At 48.4% G+C, this 18,131-nt stretch overlaps 2 protein-coding genes and 1 pseudogene across 7 annotated transcripts in view; 1 reads left to right on the forward strand and 2 right to left on the reverse strand.

Moving 5' to 3' along the window:
• Positions 1-7,734, reverse strand: part of Tprkb (TP53RK binding protein) — a 31,828-nt gene extending 24,094 nt beyond the window's left edge. Inside the window, exons 1-3 of one of the 2 annotated variants that reach the window (XM_052721923.1) lie at positions 7,407-7,734; positions 6,520-6,678; positions 599-680 (exon numbers count right to left, since the gene is read on the reverse strand). The gene's annotated coding sequence lies outside the window, so the exon portion shown is untranslated. Of the gene's footprint in view, positions 1-598; positions 708-6,519; positions 6,679-7,406 lie in introns of those variants that run through there. The other variant, XM_052721920.1, reaches the window with a different exon arrangement.
• LOC128099707 (40S ribosomal protein S7-like) lies at positions 4,651-7,337 on the reverse strand (annotated as a pseudogene).
• LOC128099968 (N-acetyltransferase family 8 member 2-like) lies at positions 7,215-17,768 on the forward strand. Of its 5 annotated transcripts, none has more exons than XM_052721928.1 (5): positions 7,223-7,477; positions 9,616-9,738; positions 9,851-9,995; positions 10,358-10,780; positions 17,424-17,768. In XM_052721928.1, exons 4-5 carry the CDS (start codon positions 10,432-10,434, stop codon positions 17,492-17,494), a joined length of 420 nt encoding a protein of 139 aa, XP_052577888.1. In that variant the 5' UTR covers positions 7,223-7,477; positions 9,616-9,738; positions 9,851-9,995; positions 10,358-10,431; the 3' UTR covers positions 17,495-17,768. The 5 variants fall into 5 exon arrangements, 4 of the variants coding, with proteins under 4 accessions (XP_052577887.1, XP_052577888.1, XP_052577885.1 ...); XR_008214625.1 differs by having other exon boundaries at positions 7,228-7,477; positions 10,358-12,363; positions 13,089-17,768; XM_052721927.1 differs by having other exon boundaries at positions 7,215-7,345; positions 10,358-17,768.
• Positions 17,769-18,131: the final 363 nt, after the last annotated feature.

Below are 18,131 nucleotides of genomic sequence, written 5' to 3' on the forward strand. Positions count from 1 at the left end.
TACACAGCCCCTCCTCCACACTACCCCTGCTGGCTTTTCATCCAAGTTCAAATACATGTGACCCATGAAACAACTCTGACTTTTCTTTCTCTTCCCTCCTCTCTCTCTCTCTCTCTCTCTCTCTCTCTCTCTCTCTCTCTCTCTCTCTCTCTCTCTCTCTCTCTGTCTTTGTCTGTCTCTCTGTCTCTCTGTGTGTGTGTGTGTGTAGGTTGCTGTTCCAGTGTAGGTACACACCCATATAGGTACAGAGGTTAGAGGTCAACCTCAGATGTCATTTCTCAGGAGACATCTACCTTCTTGTTGTGGTGACAGAGTCTCTCACTGGGACCTGGGACTCATCTACTAGGCTACACTGGCTGGCCAGAAAGTCCTAGGGATCCTCTTGTCTCTGCCTCCTCAGAGCCAGGATTACAAGGGCAGGCCACCATGCCTGGCTTTTTACCATGAATGCTGGGGATCCAACTCGGGTCCTAATGCTTGTGTGGCGAGTGCTTTTCTGACTGAGCCATATCCCCAGCCCCTACATCCCCTTTGCCAGCACTACATTCCAGCTAGAAATGGACAGTGTTTGTGAAGCCAGCACAGGCTCTGGACTTACCTGGTTCATGTGGAGAATGCTGCTCCTAAATGGGCTTAAAACTACCGCCTTGAGAGACATGGGTGCTTCTGCTAACTTCTTCCTGGGAAATAGCAACAGTTTATTCCTTTTCTTGGTCAGAGGCTCACAAGGATTGAACACATCCCCAGGAGAGAAGTAAAAGCTTCACAGATCATCTTTATAACACTCATATGAATAAATGTACATATCAACTGCACAGCAGTGTGGCAGTCCAAAGCGGAGAACGTGTTTAGTAACTGGCATTGCTCACAAGCTTGCTGGGGGGCAGCCTTGCCCTGCTCTGGCATTAGAGGGGTTGTGGGGCAGCTTCCCCCACGTACAAGCATTAGGAGTCCTGTGGAGCAGGCTAACTTGTGCCCTGGCATTAGGAGGCAAACAAATGCTCATACCAAAGTCCTCTAAGGAGTGTGTGCCTTTTCTTTCTCCCATTTTTTCCGCTGTGGGGAAGCTAAGCTCAATGCCAGGATCGCGCAGTGGAAGGAAAGATCCAGTTCTCAAAAGCTGTCCTCTGACATGCACGCGCTCGCTGGGGCTCTCTAGCCACTCCCTCCCGAATCAAATGTCTTATCAAGTGGAATCTGGGTGTGGTGGTTCTCACCCACGATCCGAGCGCTTCGATGTTTCTGAGAGTCTGTGAAGAGGTGGTGTGGATTTATTGAGATCACTGGATCTGAATTTTAATTCTGGCACAGCCCTTGGAGTTTGAGAGATTTTCCAACTCTGAGCACAGCTGTGTGGAGATGCCCTTATAGTGGAGAGACCAGGCTCCCCTCAAGCAAGTGTCTAAAACTTGATTCACCCTTAACGGGACCAGCAGACAGTGTATGCCTTCCAATGGGAGGCAAAGGGAAGAAGTGACCACACTGTGTGCTGTGGTCCCAAGACATTTCCACTGATTGTACTCATGAATAAACTGTTCCAGATAATTCTGAGTAACCATTTACATAGAGTCCTGAAAGACAGGGCTATCTTTACAAAAAAAACTCAACTTCATTTTTAAAAGGATAATTCTAAGAGACATAGCAACTACAGGCAATGCAGAGAGAGGGGCCATGATGTGAGCATCCTATTTAAGAAGACCAAGCACCAGGTGTGTGTGCAGGCCGGTAAATGGAAGAGCCCCAGAGAGCAGGCGGCAAGCAGCATATAGTGGTGAACTCATGTCAAAGGTACAAGACATCCTTAGATATTTTTGTTTCTGCTCTATTCTGTAGCTTTTTGGGGGAAAAAACCCCAACAACCTTTTTGAGACAGTCTCTTGCTACATAGCCCAGACTGGCCTCCAACTCTCAGTTCTCCTTTGTTTCAGGCTCCTGAGCACTAGGATTACAGATGTCCTCCACCACGCCTAGTATGAACTTTATTTTGAAGTCAGGAAAGAGCAAATCTGTTTCCTTCCTCTAGTACCCTCGAGGAACAGTGAAGACTAAACAGTGCACACGAAGTGCCCAGCACAAGCATGGAGCCCGGGAGCCCTGGGAAAGGCTGATGAGGGCCAGAGTCCTGAGGCCTCTCACTGGTCAGTGTGTGCTAGCAGCACACTTCAATGCTTATTTTAAAGATTTGTTTTACTTGAGGTGAATGAGTGTTTTTGCTTCCGTGTATGTATGTATGTATGTATGTATGTGAAATGTGGGAGTGCCTGGTGGCACAGAGAGAAGAAGGCATCACATCCTTGGCACTGGAGTTACAAAAGGTTAGAAGTTGTCAGGTGAGCTCACAACTGCCTGGATCTCCACCTCCAGGAGACCTGATGCCCTCATCTGGCCTTGGGGTCAGCATCTGCACACACACGGCATCAACTCAGACACACAAAAACAACATAAACCTTTGAAGTAAAAGCAGGACTGGGAGTAGTCTTTTTTTATACTAATCTTTGTTTCAAACTTTTATATAGTGAACATATATTAAGTTTATAACCAGGGAAGGAAAAAGTCAACGTTTTCTTTAATGCTGAGATTTTGAGAGATTTCACAAAACCTCTTTTGTTGACATTCTACAAATGACATCATCAAATAACTTCTCAACACTGTCCTCTGTGATGACAGTTTGAATATCTGTGAGGAGGAATGGTAATTTATGGCTTGTTGATATATTTATGTGCTAATTGTTTTATGCAAGCATTTATATGTGAAATCATTTAACAATTTGGTTAATGGTATGAAGTTACAAGTGATCAAAACACTCAAAACAGAGCCAGCGAGATGGCTCAGCAGGTAACGATTGATGCCAAGCCTGATGACCTTTTCCTGTAACTCACATGGATAAGGAAAGAGCAGAGTCTAGCAAGTTTTAGTCCATGTCTACACATGGGCTCTGGTGCACAAATACCCAAGAATACACATACAACATAATAAATAAATGATAGATAGATAAATGTAGTTTAAAAATAAATTTAGAGCAGGTGGCATTCATCACTCATTCCAAATGTTCCACTGAAGTACAGTTATTAGTATAAGAAACTAAATTCTCTGAACATAGAAACCAAATTTGGTCTGATCACAAGGCCAGCCTGGCTATATGGTGAGTTGGAGGTGAGTTTGTCTACCTCAATTTCTGTCTCAAAAACAAAACAACTAAAACTGTATTTGATTCCATTTTAAAATACATTTAGATACCAACTTCAAACCACATTCTACCAGTACTTGATAAGTTTAATATTCATTTATTTATTTTTAAAGACTTATGTTTTAATTTTATGTATATGAGTGTTGTTTTGCCTGCATTTATGTGTGAACACCACAGGTGTGTTTACTGTGCCCTCGGAAGGCAAATGAGGGCATTGGATCTCCTAGAACTGGAATGATGGATAGTTATGAGCCAGCATGTGTGTGCTGGGTGAAACCCAGGCTGTCTGGAAGAGCAGCAGTGTTCCTAGGAATCTCTCCAGCCCTGCATGGATTATATACGTTAGTGATTAACTCAAAGTTACAGATAATGCATAGGTATCACATTAGGGGAAGAAAGAAAAGCACTTCCCCTGGAGTCATTTAACCAAGATGGAGTCCGGATTTGAATTCTCTACTTCCTGTTCCTCTCGTCTACTGTCCTGTCTTTCCGCTGCGTAAGTCTGGATCTCTGCTGCCTGAAGGCTTTCTTGTGAATCTTCTGTTCCTGTCTGTGTCTTCTGTCTGTGTGTGTCTGATGATTGTGTATGTGTGTTGAGCTCTGTGTGTCCGGGTGTCTGCCCATCACAAAGGACTTAACTCTCTAAGTACTGAACAGCACAGAAAGCGCCACATGAAGAAGGAATGGAATCCTTTACACTGCAGTGGTTCTCAACACGTGGGGTGCTCACGGCCAGCGGAAAACACATATTCCTGATGGTCTTATGGACCCTCAACCATAAATTTATTTTGTTGCTACTTCATAACTATAATTTTGCTACTGAGCAGTTTCTCAGTTCCTAAGACCACTGGAAATATGTGTTTTCCAATGGTCACAACCCACAGGTTGAGGATTGCTGCCTCACAGAAATCTTTAACAGTCTTACAAAAGATTAAGTCACTGTCTCCACCTGATCCCAGCTGAGCCAGATAACAAACATCATTGTTTACCAACCAATACCCATAAATGTTGCTTTCAACCTTTATGGTAAATTTTACAATGCTGCTTTCAGCAAATGATACATATGCATTTTCTGGGTCAGGGGCACGGAACGGTACATAATGGTACATAACTTAAGATCGTAGCTATACAGCCGGGCGGTGGTGGTGCACACCTTTAATCCCAGCACTTGGGAGGCAGAGGCAGGTGGATCTCTGTGAGTTCGAGGCCAGCCTGGTCTACAAAGTGAGTTCCAGGACAGGCTCCAAAGCCACACAAAGAAACCCTGTCTTAAAAAAAACAAACCAAAACAAAGATTGCAGCTATACATTAGCTTAGGCTGTCCAAGTTGATTACATGGGAAATCCAAGGCCCGTAAGGATGAGTATTACATTGTCCTCTCTCTCTCTCTCTCTCTCTCTCTCTCTCTCTCTCTCTCTCTCTCTCTCTCTCTCTCTCTCAACTATGAATGACACTTTATCCAGTCATTTTTTTTTTTTAACAACCAAAAACTCTGGGAATTCAAAATTAACTTCTTGCCTGTGAGCTTCTTAAATGCACCAGAGAGAGCTTCCACCTTGTGCTCCATTGTTCTGCTGGGCTGTGTCTAAACAAACCATCAGGAGCCAGCTGCCATCCAGTTCCACACAGATCCTCTTACCCACAATTCCACTCGGGAGGACCAAGTCTTGAGGATGGTGTTACGCACTGCTCTCGGCATGGCTTCTAGGTGCATCTGCTTATTTTTTGTATGGCTTTTCTACTTGGCATGGGCAGAACCCTCCTCTGAGCTATAAAGACCATGTGTTTTCCTCTAAACCTTTTCTCCAATTCACAAGCTATCCCGACTTAGATTTTCTGGGAAGATTTCAGCTAAGGAACTGGTACAAAAGTTATGACCCCCACCAACTTCATCAACCTTGGCCATGGTAATGGTGAGTTCCCACCGCTGAACCTTGAGATCTGAGTTCATTTCCAGCGTGCCTGGGAGATGCCAGGTGCTTCACAGTCTTGGCACTTGAACTGAACATGACCTTGTCCTTTCAGAGTGCTAGCTTAGAAACACGTTGTTCTCTTAAAGGAAGGTTAAATCAACAGTTGGAGTACATAGTAGAATGGCAGTCTTAAGAGACCTCAAGGTATATTATCAACTCTGGCCGTGAGGTACAGCAAAAGTTCCATTCTCTTAGAAAGTAAGAGAGAGTTTCATACTCCATCACTACACAGCCCAAGCTTAATAATGTAGAGAACGCTTGCATCTATCACTTCTTGTTATATTTTACACAAACCTGCACCTCCTGATTCTTTTTTATCTATAAATACTCCCAGGTAAATTTTTCCACATAATTTTGAAAACTGCATTAATATTTCTTAAAACTTCCCCAAATAGAGAAGAGATTATTAGGAAATGAATACAAGCAAAATCCAGTGATAAACATATATGAAAATGTCATAAGCTATATTATTTTATATGCTAAATAAATAAGAATCCAAAAAAAATAATTTTTTTTTTTTTTGTTTTTTTGTTTTTCGAGACAGGGTTTCTCTGTGTAGCTTTGCGCCTCTCCTGGAACTCACTTGGTAGCCCAGGCTGGCCTCGAACTCACAGAGATCCACCTGGCTCTGCCTCCCGAGTGCTGGGATTAAAGGCGTGCGCCACCACCGCCCGGCTAATTTTTTATTAATTGGTTGGTTATTAATAAACAACAGCATTGATTCTCATCTATTATTATGAAAACACAGATGTATAAAGCTTTTGGGGTTTGTGTGTGCAGTGTATGTGCATATAAGCATATGTGCAGGCATGTGTAGAGGGGTGCGTGTGCACAGATGCCAGAGTTGACTGCAGGTGTTCCCTCCCAACACTTCCCACTTTAGATTTTGAGGCAAGGTATCTCTTGCTGAATCTAGAGCTCACAATTCATCTAGACGGGCTAGCCATCTGTCTCTGGAATCTGGAACTCTGCCTCCCTCATGCTGGGATTACAGGCAGGTGGCTCTTCCTTACGGCCTGTGATTGGGTGCTGGCGATCCCAGCCCTGGTGCTCATGCTTGTACAGGCGGCCTGTGATTGGATGCTGGGGATCCCAGCCCGGTGCTCATGCTTGTACAGCAAGAGTTTGCCCACTCCATCACCTCCCCAGCCCGAACCGGTTTTGTTTTCTTAGGTACTTATCTCAGGAAGGATTTTTAGAGAAACTCGATGACCTTCCATGTGAGATGTTCGGTATCGTTTGTTCCAGACCTCTACAATGTTACCAGAGTTGAAGTGTTGACTGTTGAGATAGTTTTCAAAACCCCTGATAGCAAAACAAGACAAGGCACCAATGTTTTCTACGTCTGAAACATCTGACCTGCCTTCTTCCTCAGCCATGTTCTTCCTCTGTTTTCAGACACTAGTTTTCCCTTGGAACGCTTGAACACATTTTCAGTAGTTTTCCTCTTCATTTTCACGGTTTGTAGTGACGAAGTCCTTTGTTGGTAGCCACAAATATCTGACACGGGTCAACAATCTACCAAAGATAGTAGAAAGAATTAGAGTCTGACGCCTTCACACACATGAATATGTGTTCTGTGTGAGGGTAACACTAATCCAGGTGTTCTGCTTTTTCATGATTCTTACGGACTATTTTCAAAACATGACCTCAACGGCCATTGTAATACACAGAATTATACACTTTTAAAGCTGTAATGTGCTTTTTAATTAAAAATAATTATCCCAGCACTCGGGAGGCAGAGGCAGGTGGATCTCTGTGAGTTCGAGGCCAGCCTGGTCTCCAAAGCGAGTTCCAGGAAAGGCGCAAAGCTACACAGAGAAACCCTGTCTCGAAAAAACAAAACAAAAAAAAATTAAAAATAACGTGACTGAGGGCAAAGGCTGTGTGGCTGCTATGCGTGAAGCCCTAGATAGCAGAGACGCACTGTCTCTTGCAGGCTGCCTTCCCAGGGCTGCTCTGGGCACAAGTCCCTGGGCTCCCTCCTCCCGCCTCAGCTCGGGCACTGCCGCCAGGGGGCGCCTCAGCTCGGGCACTGCCGCCAGGGGGCGCCTCAGCTCGGGCACTGCCGCCAGGGGGCGCCGCGGAGCCCGCGCACCCCTTGCCTGTGCTCTCCAGCCCTGGCTCGGAGGGAGCGCAGCAAACGTGGGCTGGGGGATCTGTGATCTGTGCGCCATCACACAAGGTAAGTGTCAACACCAGAGGAGGAGCACTCGCTCGCGCCAGGCTCTGAGAGCAGAATTCACCTTCAGTCCCGGAAGATCGTCCCCCTCGGAAACAAGTCCGCCACTTCCGGAAGCCTCCAGTGCCCTCCCAGGTAGAGCACTTTCCTTCTGAGGAGTTGTCCTCACGGCTGAGCCTAGGTGGCTGACCCGGAGAGAAACAGGTGCCCTTCCCGCAATGGTGGAACTTTTGAGATGAGGTTCTGAGCGGTGCCTTTGTTCTTAGCCATTGTCATGGTTCTCATTAGAGACCCGCAGGTTCTGTCTATGAAAAGAAAAAATATTCACCAAGGGAAGATTCACTGCCCTTTTCCAGAACATCCTGGACTCTGCCGAGTGGGGGCTCTCGGGAGGAGGCAGGGAGGAGAGCCACGTGGGGGAGGTGGGGGCGGTGTTTTACATAGAAGGAGCCCCAGGGTGCTTAGCGGCCTGGGGACAGGTGAACACCCTCAACAGTGACAGGCATTCCTGAGGACAGTGAGTTTTCCAGGAGAGGACGCTGGAGCTAAAACCCCGGCTTTGCGAAGGCAGCCGGTGAGTGACACAAGACCAAGACACCGCTCTAAAATAAAGCAAGAAAATGCGTGATGGGAGGCAAGGACCTGGCTCTGCAGGTCCTGCATCCTTATTAGGCAGCGTGGACTCAATTCCGGGAGAACAAGAGACCACATATAGATCAAGTCTCATAAACATACCCACAGTTCGTGCATCTCACTAGTTAAAAGGCTGGCTATCCGCTCCTTGTAAGGGTTCCTGCTACATAAACTTGAAGTTGGCGTGGTCTCTCTCCCCTCCCTCCCACGTTCCTCCCTACAGCCTACCCTTCGCCCCTCAGAATCCATGTAAGGTGTCTTTCCCCAAAAGCTATGACCACGTCCTTCACAAGCTGTTCCTTAGCTCTGCTCAGGAATCCCGGTTTCTCTCCCTTTGGCCTGAGAAGCTTCTCTCCTGCTGGCAGAGGCTAACTAACCTCTCTCAGAGTCTTGACCCCACGTCCTCCTGGAAAACCTCACTAGCTCCCTCCCCCACATCCTCTGGTGTTTATTGCAGTGTTGAAGTTCCAAAGGCTTCTCTCTGTCTCTCAAGTTCAAAATGAGCCCGAGAATCTTCTTCAGTGTAAGACCCCCACCGAGGCTGCCTCCTATCTTTCTCCTTAGAGCTCACCATAGGCCCAGTAAACACTACAAAAGAGTGCCAGCTTACAGCATGACCCCGTGCTATACCCATCATCCCTGTCTGTAGCCCTGCTTATGCCACCTAGGTCCATGCCCAAGGGCTCCCCAACTTCGCCACACATGACTCCTGAGGAGCTCCTATGATGTAAGGCTCCACCCCACCTTATGTCTGTTTTCTCCAGAGAGCCCACTGGCCCTGCCCCCAGCAGGCCCAAGCTAACTGGAGCAGACAAAAGTTGGCTTGCAGTGTGACCCTGTTCAGGAAGCCATGAGAGGAGACAGCAGGGCCCTCACTGATCTGTAGATTAGGACTGGGGCCAAGAGCATCTATCTCACAGGGGTAGCTTGCATGAAAAGGATGCCCCTCTGTGTTGCTCTTGCCTGGCTTGTTGAGGTACTTCCTCAGCTAATCTGCATGAGGAGTATGATGTCTTGCTTCTGAAGAGCTGCCAAAGCTCTCAAAGCTGCCCACTGTGTGGGGCCTGTTAGCTAGACAAGTCCTGCAGGGGCTGAAAAGGACACATCCAGCAAAGCGGATGCATTAACGTGGTGGTCGAGTGAGGGCATGCTGGTGAGGAGGGCAGGAAGTCAGTTTGGACCGTCAGGATCCATTGTCCTAGGACCAGCCACAGCTCAGAGACGGAGAGAAGCCCAGCTTGTCATGAGCACGTGCCTCTCCCAGCAGCTGTGTGTTCTGGGTGGAAAGATGCTGTGAAGGGGACAGGAAAGGGGAGGCCTCCTACAATGGTGAGAAACTCGGGGCCCACCGGAGCCAGCTTCTTCTCCGGGTGAATCCTGTGGGGGTCAGGAGATGAACAGATGAGGATTCCCTCCTGTGTCACTTTGTTTTGTTTTGTTTTGGTTTTGGTTTTTCGAGACAGGGTTTCTCTGTGTAGCTTTGCGCCTTTCCTGGAACTCGCTTTGGAGACCAGGCTGGCCTCGAACTCACAGAGATCCGCCTGCCTCTGCCTCTCGAGTGCTGGGATTAAAGGTGTGCGCCACCACCGCCCGGCCCGTGTCACATTTCAGCTCTTGACTTTTGGTTTATGATTGTCCAGGAGTCAGCCAATGAAGTGCCAAGCCAGATCTGCTCCCTAGAGATTCATCAGGCCTTGGTAGGCTCTCCTGGATATTGTCAGAAGCTGAGGCCATCCTGGACACTCTTGGATCTGTAGTACCAGGTGAGAGGGCAGAGAGGTGAGACTTGGGGGTCTCTGTGGGTCTGGAGTCCCACAACCTTCCTGAGGACCCATGGGCAGAGTGTTTTTGATTTGACCCTTTGCTTTTGTGTAGACGAAATCTTCCCAATTGCTGGAAAGAGGATTTGCTGAAACGTGCGCCTAGGAATACAGGAGTTTTCAGTGTCTGGACCCTGAAGAAGGAAACAAAGACCTCAGAACAGCATATCTTTCCACAGTGTGCCACCTCAGTACCAAAGGTCAGATAGCTTGTAATCGGAGAAGGAGTGTGACAGGGAAGGGTCTGCACATAGCTTACTGGATTAAATCCTCAAAGCAACCTGGAAACCAGGTGTTGTTTTACCATGATCTACAGATGAAGATGCACAGGCTCGGAGAGGTCAAGGGACATGTCCCAGGGTCACATGGCTAGAAAAGGGAGGAAACGTGGGCGGGTGTGTGTGTGTGTCATAGATGATGCTGACCTGATGCTTTCTCACAGAAGTAGTTTCCTGCCTCCTCCTGGGTGTTGACAGAGGCACACCCATGAATGGAATCTCCCGGTTTCTGGGAGGCTAGGAGGGGGTTGGGAGACTGACATGGCTTCCTCTGTCTCCTGCAGGGCCCAGGGAAGCTGTGCAAGAAGGTCTCAATGTTCCTTGTGATCACTGATATTTGAGATCCAGAAGTCTCCCCATGGCTCCTTATCACATCCGCCAGTACCAGGAGAGGGACCACACAAGGGTCCTGGAGTTGTTCTCCAGGGGCATGGAGGAGCATGTCCCTGCCACCTTCCGTCATATGTTGACACTGCCCCAAACCCTCCTGCCCTTACTTGGGGTGCTTGTAATCATAGTCCTGGTGTCTGGCTCCTGGCTCCTGGCCACAGTGTGCAGCTTCCTCGTGCTCCTTTGCCTGTGGCTCCTTGTCTGGCTTTTTTGCAGAAAGTATGTGGCTACATGTTGTCATACAGACCTGGCTGACATCACTAAGTCCTATCTGAATGCACATGGCTCCTTCTGGGTGGCTGAGTCTGGGGACCAGGTGGTGGGTATAGTGGGTTGTCTGCCAGTCAAGGCTCCCCCATCAGGGAGGAAGCAGCTGCAGCTCTTTCGCCTGTCTGTGTCCTCACAGCATCGAGGACAGGGGATAGCGAGAGCCCTGGTCAGAACTGTCCTCCAGTTTGCACGGGACCAGGGCTACAGGGACGTTGTCCTTGAGACTAGCATTGTGCAGTATAGCGCGTTGGCTCTCTACCAGGCCATGGGCTTCCAGAAGACAGACGAGTACTTTGCCAGCATAACCATGAGGTTAATGGCTCTCTCTATCTTTCACTTTACTTACTTTCTCCCTTTTGCTTGGGAACCAGGGATGTGATCATTTTCTTTGTCTCTGAGGTTCCAGTTCGCTCTGCTGTAGGAACAAGCAAACCCTGGTAGTTTACTGCTGCCCGTCACAGGAGCTCATTTTTCCTTCCTTTCAGATCCAGCCTTGCTGATGGTGAGGTGGGTGTTGGCTTCGGCTCCCATTCTGCCCTTTTAAGTCACTCTTCGATCTTTCTAGTGCTGTGATAATACAGCGCAGAACCCAGCCTGAGCCCATACTGCACACATTTCCTATATGAGTCCATCAGCTATCAGTTTCAGCTAGGTGGTCTCAGAAGTTCCAGCAGCCCAGTCAAGATGTAGGATCTTTGCGGAGAGGCCAAAATGAACACAGAAAGGAGCAAAGGTTTTCCTGGGACACCGAACTTGTCACTTAGGAAAAATCTAAGGCTTGCATAGAAACAGAGCCTCCTCTGGTAGAGGCACAGCACAGTCATGGGTCAGGGTGACCTGTCCCCTCTGAGAACCGGAGCAGTGATACACTTAACTTACTCCTGTAGCATGAATCTTAACAGTTCTTATTAATAAGGTCAAACCCGAGGCCAGTTATTGGGGTCAATGCTGGAAGGTCAGAGTACCAGAACAAGCCACAGCTATCTCACCTTGCCGGATCCTCAGTTGGTCTTGTCTCCTCAGACTGGAGGCCTCTGAGTCCTCATCCAGAATGGGTCTCAGCTGAATTGCTGCTGAAAGGTTTACAACACGCCCCCACGGTCGGGCGTGTTCGCATATGCCCAACAGACACTTCCACCTAGCCAGTTCCAGGTCAGGATAGCCATTTCCGGGTCAGGGCATCTTGCGTGACCAAGATCCGTGATGTTCCATTGGCTACGTAGGCGCGCAACGTGGCCATGTGATCTACGCGCTTGCGTGTAATAGTGACGCTGATCTGTCCACGCCCAGCCTTTAAAATCCGGCGCCATGTTCCCGGTTTCTTCTTCTTCTTCCTCCTTCTTCTCCACACACGTGCTTCCCGCAGGCCTGTTCACTCTCTGTCCCTTTACCTTTAATAAAACTCTTGTTAGCGGATTCTGTCGTGTTTCGTGGCATTTCCTTGCAGGGTAAGAACACAACGCAGCCGAAAAACTAACATTTTGGTGCCGAAACCGAGCGGGCGCTTCCGGGCGCCCTGCGCCTGGAAACCCGTAAACCGGGGACTGCAACACTCTGCTCCGTACGCGACAGACCGCTCTCCATTTTGCCTGACCGCAGAAATTCCATGCAACACCGCTTTCTCCGATTGGTGAGTCCCCCCCATTTTTCGGCCAGTGTAAACGGTTTCCTGAATCTGTGAGAACAACCGGTACCTCACCAGTATTCTTGAGACCGGGGTAACCCCTGGCCACGGTCTTCATTGGCTACGGTCGGCCCCTATCGCAGGCCTGAGATTTCTAGCCCTCTCCCACGTCTGCAGCCTGAGATATTTCTCGCGTTGGGACCACCACCGTTGGGTGCGTCCTGGGGGCCACGTGGGGCCGACACGTTCATCCGACTTGACGAAGCGGCAGACGCTGTCCGGATTCCCGGGGAATCCTTTCCTCACGTGGCAGGGGCCCCCGCTTCTGTGGCTGACGAGCCAAGGAGCGGCTTGTGCCCGGGATCCGTCCTTGGCCTTGGGGACGCCTGGGGCCTTGGCTCCGGATCAAGTTTGTTTTTTTATCTTTTTTATTTTTCTGCCTCTCCGCTGCAGACATGGGAAACAAGGCTTCCAACCCTGTTAGTCCTTCCTCTTCGTTAGGCTGTCTTGTTGAAGCTTTAAAACCTCTCAGTTTAATGCCTTACATAAAGATTCCTAAGCTAACTCGTCTATGTTCTAAAAAATGGCCAAAGTATGCTTTAGAAAACAACAAAAAATGGCCGCCGAGCGGCTCCTTAGATCCCGATATTTTACGGGAGTTATCTAATTACTGTCAGCGCTCAGGCAGATGGAAAGAGTTGCCCTATGTCATAGCGTTTTTTCTTTCTCAGTGCTAAACCATCTCTTCTGGATTCCTTCTCTCCTGATCATATGCTCCTGGCTATGCCTGAACCGGAGGATTCTCTGACTCCGGAATCTCTGACTCTAGATCCTGCTAACGAACCTCCACCTATTCAACCTCCAGCTCCAACTCCTAGAACAACTGTTCCTTCCGCTCCCCTTCCGGATTCTTCTTCTTCTAAAGCTGCTCCTTCCTCGGCAGCGGCCGGTTCCAAAGGCCCTGCCCTAGCTCCAAACTTCACTCCTCCTATCACCCGCTCTCGGACTGCTAAATTGTCGGATTCCAGCCATCCAAAACTTTCCACTGTTCTCCCTTTGCAGAGGTGACTGATGTGGATGGACTGATTAAGGTTCATGTTCCATTCTCTCTAGCAGAACTCTCTCAGATAGAAAGTAAGCTGGGTTCTTATACTTTTAATTCTGCTGCCTTTATTAAACAGTTTCAATATATAACTCAATCTTATAATCTCACCTTTCATGATATATTCATGATACTTTCTAATAACTTACTTCCTGAGGAGCGCAGGCGGGTTTGGGAGCAGGCTAGGATTCATGCAGACGAAATTCATCAAACTAACCTCTCACACCCACCAGGAGCTGAGGCGTTTCCTGACCGAGAGCCACACTGGGATTATAACACCCAGGGTGGCTGTCTAGCCAGAGATAGGTTTATTACCTGTCTCCTGACAGGTCTCCGTAAGGCTGCCCTAAAACCAGTAAACTATGAAAAACTAAAAATGGTTAATCAAGATAAGGACGAAAATCCGTCTCATTTCCTAGAGCAGCTCACCAAGGCTCTACTTCAGTTCACTAGCTTAGACCCGGAGAGCCCTGAGGGCAGGCAGCTGCTAATAACCCAGTTTGTCTCACAGAGCTTCCCTAACATTAGGGATAAACTTAAACGTTTGGAGAACGGCCCTCTAACTCCACAGGCAGATGTGCTGGTGATAGCGTTTAAGGTGTTACATGGTAGAGATGAAAAAGCCCATAAAAGGAGCTGCCAGATGCTGGCAAGCACTGCCCGACCGGCTCCCCGAAAGTCATCTGGTCCCTGCTTCAAGTGTGGGAGAGAAGGCCATTGGGCCCAGGCTTGCACCACCGGCCCATGAAGGGCACCGACAAAGCCTTGTCCAAAGTGTTGCCAAAAGGGTCACTGGTCAGCTGACTGTCCTAATGTCCCAAGCGACATAGGAACGCCAGATGAAGACCACCCTCCAGCTGACTTTGTAGGCTTGGCTTACAGCGAGGACTGCTGCTGCCTGGTTTCTGCCCCGGCCACTCCCATCTCACACAGGGAACCTAGGGTAATTATAAAGGTCAATGGGCAGCCCCATCTCGTTCCTTTTGGACACCGGAGCTACCTACTCTGTCCTGAGAGAGTTTTGGAGGCCCACCTCTCCTGCTCGTCTCCCTATTGTCGGGGTTGGGGACAGCCTTATCTACCTCATCAGACACCACCACTCAGTTGCATTTTCAGAGGCATCCCTCTCACACACACATTCTTAGTGGTGCCAAGCTGCCCTGTACCTTTAATGGGGAGGGATCTTCTAGCTAAGGTAGGAGCGTCCATTTCTTTCGCTCCACACATATTCGCCTCATCCCAGACGCGCCAGCGGCTCCTTTACTTCTCCTCCTAGCCACTCACTCTTCTGACTCTAACAATTCCTTTCCCCTACCAGTCTCTCAGGTAGACACAGTCTCTCAGGTAGACACACAGAGCCGGAGGCAAAAAGGACCATCAAAAATATCCAGGCGGTAAGGAATAATGTAATACAATAATCTATCATTGTTCAATACTCACCAACTGATCACCTGCGTTTCCTAAATGCTAACCTAATAAGGGAAACCGGTGCCTTAAATAAACTACCTCTAATAAGGCTTGTCTCAGATAAAAATTAAGCAGAGTACTAAGGCCAGATCTACCTCAGGTAAATATCACATGTCTCTATCTGGACAGGCCAGATCTACCTCAGACAAATGCCAACTCCAAAATAAAATAATAATGATTCTTTCTCTCTAAGCTTTTTCTATGTCAACAGTGTCTTGTCAAACAGAAGGTTCCTAGCCACAGCACGGAGGGTTCCCAGCCACAGCACGGATAGACAGCCGCAGAACAAGGGGACGGCAGAACTTTATTCCAGGACCTGCCCACCAACATCCCAGGACTTCACAAGATACCCTCTCATCCCCCTGCCCCCCAAGAGCCAACCAACGCCCACTATTCAGCTGGAAGCAGTCTTTGAGAGAAACGTCGCCCCCCATACCCAGGCAACCACAATTTTTTTCTTTTTTAAAAAAGGAAGAGTCAGGGATGAAAGGTTTACAACACGCCCCCACGGTCGGGCGTGTTCGCATATGCCCAACAGACACTTCCACCTAGCCAGTTCCAGGTCAGGATAGCCATTTCCGGGTCAGGGCATCTTGCGTGACCAAGATCCGTGACGTTCCATTGGCTACGTAGGCGCGCAACGTGGCCATGTGATCTACGCGCTTGCGTGTAATAGTGACGCTGATCTGTCCACACCCAGCCTTTAAAATCCGGCGCCATGTTCCCGGTTTCTTCTTCTTCTTCCTCCTTCTTCTCCACACACGTGCTTCCCGCAGGCCTGTTCACTCTCTGTCCCTTTAATAAAACTCTTGTTAGCGGATTCTGTCGTGTTTCGTGGCATTTCCTTGCAGGGTAAGAACACAACGCAGCCGAAAAACTAACAGCTGCTCCAAAGCCTGAAAGCTTAACCAGCCAAATGCTTCTAGTTTCTGGTCCTCATGCCTTATGTACCTTTTTGCTTTCTACCACCACTCCCTGGGATTAAAGGCTGCTTTCTGGGATTAAAGGCGTGAGTCACCATGCCTGGCTGTTTCCAATGCCGCCTTGAACTCACAGAGATCCAGAGGGATTTCTGTCTCTGGAATGCTAGGATTAAAGGCGTGTGCTAACATTTTCTAGCCTAAGTATCTTGTGGCTTTTCTGTTCTCTGACCCCAGATAAGTTTATTAAGGTACACAATATTTTGGGGAACACAATACCACCACATACTCCTAAGCCACCTTTGTGGCAAGGGGAGGAAGGTGACCTGTCCCCTCTGAGAACTGGAGCAGTGATACACTTCACTTACTCCTAAGCCACCTTTGTGCCAGGGGATGGGGGTGGGTGGGGAGGGGGGACGGGTGGGGGTGGGGCGTGACCTCTGGTGCAGTGAGAGACATTTTGAATGACCTCTCCTGGGTGTAGTGATCCCCCCTGGTCTTATTTGGTCCTGGTCTTGTGGAAAACCACAACTAAATGCTCCAAACATGGAGCATCCTTGTGGATCCAGGAGGAGGCTATGGAATCAAGAAGTGTCATGAATAGATCACTCTAGAGAGGAATCCCAGAACCAACTGACACTTGCTTGAGTTGGGCAGCAGTGGCGTCCAGTGATCCTGGTTATCCTCTGTAAACAGGTTTCATAAGCCCAAGCCTAAGTGTCTTACAGATAAGACAATAGTTAATGCAATTCAGGAGTTGGAACAAAGGCATTCTCAGAACTGAGGTTGTGGGGTGGAAATTCCAGTGCTAGGTGGAGGCAGCCTCTGTTGGGAAGGAGAAGCCTGAGGTCCCCCCAAACCACAAATGATGTCGCCACTGGTTTTGGCTGAATGTCAACACTAGAATCACATGCTTCGGTTTCAGACATGGAGGAGTCCAGCAGGAGGTGGGCTGGAGGATCTCTGTCTGCAGACTGGATTTCCAGTGCCAAGAGGCTCAACGCAGGCTGCTGGGGGGGGGATTGTTACAGATGGTCTTGCTTGGTTCCAGACCCTGTGTGCTACACTGTTACACGCCAGAACCATGTACGTAGTGGTACAGTAGTGACATTGTTATGTGTGCCAACAGCTGCTTTCTGATCAAACTGAAGGCCTGTCCCAAAGAGGGAACTCCTAGGGAGTACTTCAGGTCAACACAAAGTCCTGTGGCTGTGGAGGTTATAGGCCCCAGCAAGGAGACGACCACTATTGTTTTATTTTTTTTTATTAAGTATAATGTGTCCACTTAATAAACATTTGTTTATGCCCACGGATGACTGCTGTACCAGCCTCAGTATGAAGGGAGACCTTTCACAGTGGGTGGTGGTTATATCAGGAACTTGTAACTTGTCAAATTGCTGAGAATAAGTGACTGTTCCTTTGGTACAGCCCAATATTGAGTGATAAATAGGAGAAAATAGATGTATATATATACCGTCTGCTCCAAGGCTTAGGAGAGCTGTGGAAGAGGGTGCGTAAAAATTTAAGATCTCGAGTGGGTGGAGTGTTTGGTCTGAATTGAAACATCCTCTCATGGAGGGCTGACAAAGGCTTGGAAGACTCAGGAAAGGGCTCTCATGAGCTCTCCCTAAAGTCACCTAAGCAGTAAACATTTTCTAGCAGAGAGAAGTCTCTTAGGAACCCCAGTGTTGCAGATTTTGTGTGCTTTTACCCATGCAGCGGCGGGCTTTCAATTAATGTAGCTGCCTGGGTCACCCATGTTCTTTTTTTTTTTTTTTTTTTTTTTTTTTGGTTTTTCGAGACAGGGTTTCTCTGTGTAGCTTTGTGCCTTTCCTGGAACTCACTCTGTAGCCCAGGCAGGCCTCGAGCTCACATCACCCATGCTCTTAAGTAACTCCAGTAAACTGTTTCATTAAACTTGACTCGAGAGAATCGTTTCTTTGGTCTGTCCTGGTGTCCTGTACAGTGTCAACAGAGGTTTGTTCACATCCCCGGGGGAAATCAGACACAAAACACTAACACAGGCACAAACAAAGATGGTTATACTCTCACGTTGTACCCACTTGGGTAAGCCACACTTGATCCAAATGACAGGAACAGAGAGGCCAAACAGGTCCAGGATGGAGAGACTGTCAAAGGAGGTAAGCAGTAAGTCCTGGCTCCCGGGGAAACTGTGTGACTCTCCAACTCAATACATTGGGGATCTCTCCTGCTCAGGGACCCTGCTTCTGGAAACACAGCCCCAGAACTGCACCTGGAGCTCCCGGCCCTAGTCCCGGCCCTTC

This window comes from Peromyscus californicus, unplaced genomic scaffold (assembly GCF_007827085.1).
Source record: "Peromyscus californicus insignis strain IS unplaced genomic scaffold, ASM782708v3 Scaffold_6__1_contigs__length_162567912, whole genome shotgun sequence".
NCBI classification, from domain to species: Eukaryota; Metazoa; Chordata; class Mammalia; order Rodentia; family Cricetidae; genus Peromyscus; species Peromyscus californicus.

Excerpts from the sequence above, each read along its gene's own strand:
- LOC128099968 (XM_052721927.1), top strand. The coding sequence starts at position 10,432 with ATGGCTCCTTATCACATCCGCCAGTACCAGGAGAGGGACCACACAAGG.